Source organism: Solanum tuberosum, unplaced genomic scaffold (assembly GCF_000226075.1).
Source record: "Solanum tuberosum cultivar DM 1-3 516 R44 unplaced genomic scaffold, SolTub_3.0 scf00218, whole genome shotgun sequence".
Classification (NCBI taxonomy): domain Eukaryota; kingdom Viridiplantae; phylum Streptophyta; class Magnoliopsida; order Solanales; family Solanaceae; genus Solanum; species Solanum tuberosum.
In genome coordinates, this window is record NW_006239144.1 from 84,885 (window position 1) to 86,844 (window position 1,960).

Below are 1,960 nucleotides of genomic sequence, written 5' to 3' on the forward strand. Positions count from 1 at the left end.
CCAGAAGCTAGATGTGAAATGTGGGCCCCGATCTGAGATGATGGAAACAGGCATACCATGAAGACGAACCACCTCTCGAATGTAGATACGGGCTAACCTCTCAGCACTGTAGGAAGTATGGACAGGAATGAAGTTTGCTGACTTGGTCAATCGATCCACGATGACCCAAATACTATTAAGACCCCGGGAAGTGCGGGGTAATCCTACAACGAAGTCCATGGTGACCCTCTCCCATTTCCACTCAGGAATGGGTAATCTCTAAAGTTCACCACCAGGACTCAAATGCTCGGCCTTAACTTGCTGACAACTCAAGCAACGCGATACATAATCCGCAATATCTCTCTTCATGCCGCTCCACCAGTAGTGCTGTCTCAAGTCTCGATACATCTTAGCTGTGCCCGGATGAATAGAATATTTGGAGTCACGGGACTCGGTAAGAATCATCTGAATCAAACCCCCAAATCTTGAAAAACAAAGTCGATCACCAAATCTTAAGACCCCATCTAAATCTAAGGTAGCCAGGCCAGTGTCACCTCCCAAAACTCGATCTCGAAGTGCCACTAAGTCCTCATTCTCAAACTGATGGCTGCGAATCCGATCCAACAGAGATGACTGAGCATCCACATAAGCTAGTACACACCGGGAATCAGAGATATCTAGCCGTACCATCCGGTTAGCTAAGGACTGGATATCCAAAGCTAATGGTCGCTTCGTAGTAGAAAGAAAAGCTAGACTACCCATACTCAATCCAACGGCGCTGTCTCGAATTAAGATCTCTCTGGCTCATAATGTACTGAAGGCTCCTGTGATCAGTATAGATCTCGCATCGAACTCCATACAGGTAATGCCTCCAAATCTTAAGCGCAAAAACCACCGCCGCCAACTCTAAATCATGAGTGGGGTAGTTGCGCTCGTGCGACTTAAGCTGCCTCGATGCATAAGCAATAATGCGGCCTTGATGCATCAGTACACAACCCAAACCAATGCCGGATGCATCACAATAAACAGTAAACCCCTCGCCCTCAACTGGTATAGTCAATATAGGAGCGGTGGTAAGCAACTCCTTAAGCCTCAGAAAGCTCCTCTCACACTCCTCCGACCACACAAACGGAACATCCTGACGAGTCAACCGAGTCAAAGGCGCTGCTATAGTAGAAAATCCCTCAACAAAACACCTGTAGTAGCCTGCCAATCTGACGAAGCTACGAATCTCAGTCACAGAGGTGGGCCTGGCCCAATCACGAATGGCCTCAATCTTAGCGGGATCTACCATAATGCCATCCTTAGACACCACGTGCCCCAAGAATGCTACGGACTCAAGCCAAAATTCGCACTTTGAGAACTTGGCATAAAGCCGCTGATCTCTCAAAGTCTGGAGCACTATCCTCAAATGCTGCTCATGCTCACTCCGGCTCCGCGAGTATACCAGTATGTCATCAATAAAGACAATGACAAATAAATCAAGGTATGACCTGAACACACGTGTCATCAAGTCCATGAAAGCAGCAGGGGCATTAGTCAACCCAAATGACATCACCAAGAACTCATAATGCCCATAACGGATCCTAAATGCGGTCTTAGGGATGTCCGCTGCCCTAATACTCAGTTGATGGTACCCGGACCTCAAATCAATCTTAGAAAACACGGCGGCACCCTGAAGCTGATCAAACAAATCATCAATACGAGGCATGGGGTAACGGTTCTTCACCGTCACCTTGTTCAACTGCCTGTAGTCGATGCACAATCGCATAGTACCATCCTTTTTCTTCACGAAGAGGACTGGGGTACCCCAAGGCGATACACTAGGCCGAATGAATCCCTTATCTAAGAGATCCTGAATCTGAACACTGAGCTCCTTGAGCTCTGCAGGAGCCATCCGATATGGCGGAATAGAAATAGGGCGAGTACCTGGCTCAAGCTCAATCGGAAAATCAACATCACGCTCTGGGGGTAGGCCAGG

The 1,960-nt window shown here is 48.0% G+C and overlaps 1 protein-coding gene across 1 annotated transcript; it reads right to left on the reverse strand.

Annotated features, from left to right (window-relative positions):
- Positions 1-258: 258 nt before the first annotated feature.
- On the reverse strand, positions 259-669 carry LOC102599406 (uncharacterized). Its single transcript, XM_015312872.1, has one exon. It carries the CDS (start codon positions 667-669, stop codon positions 259-261), a length of 411 nt encoding a protein of 136 aa, XP_015168358.1.
- Between the last annotated feature and the right edge of the window lie 1,291 nt (positions 670-1,960).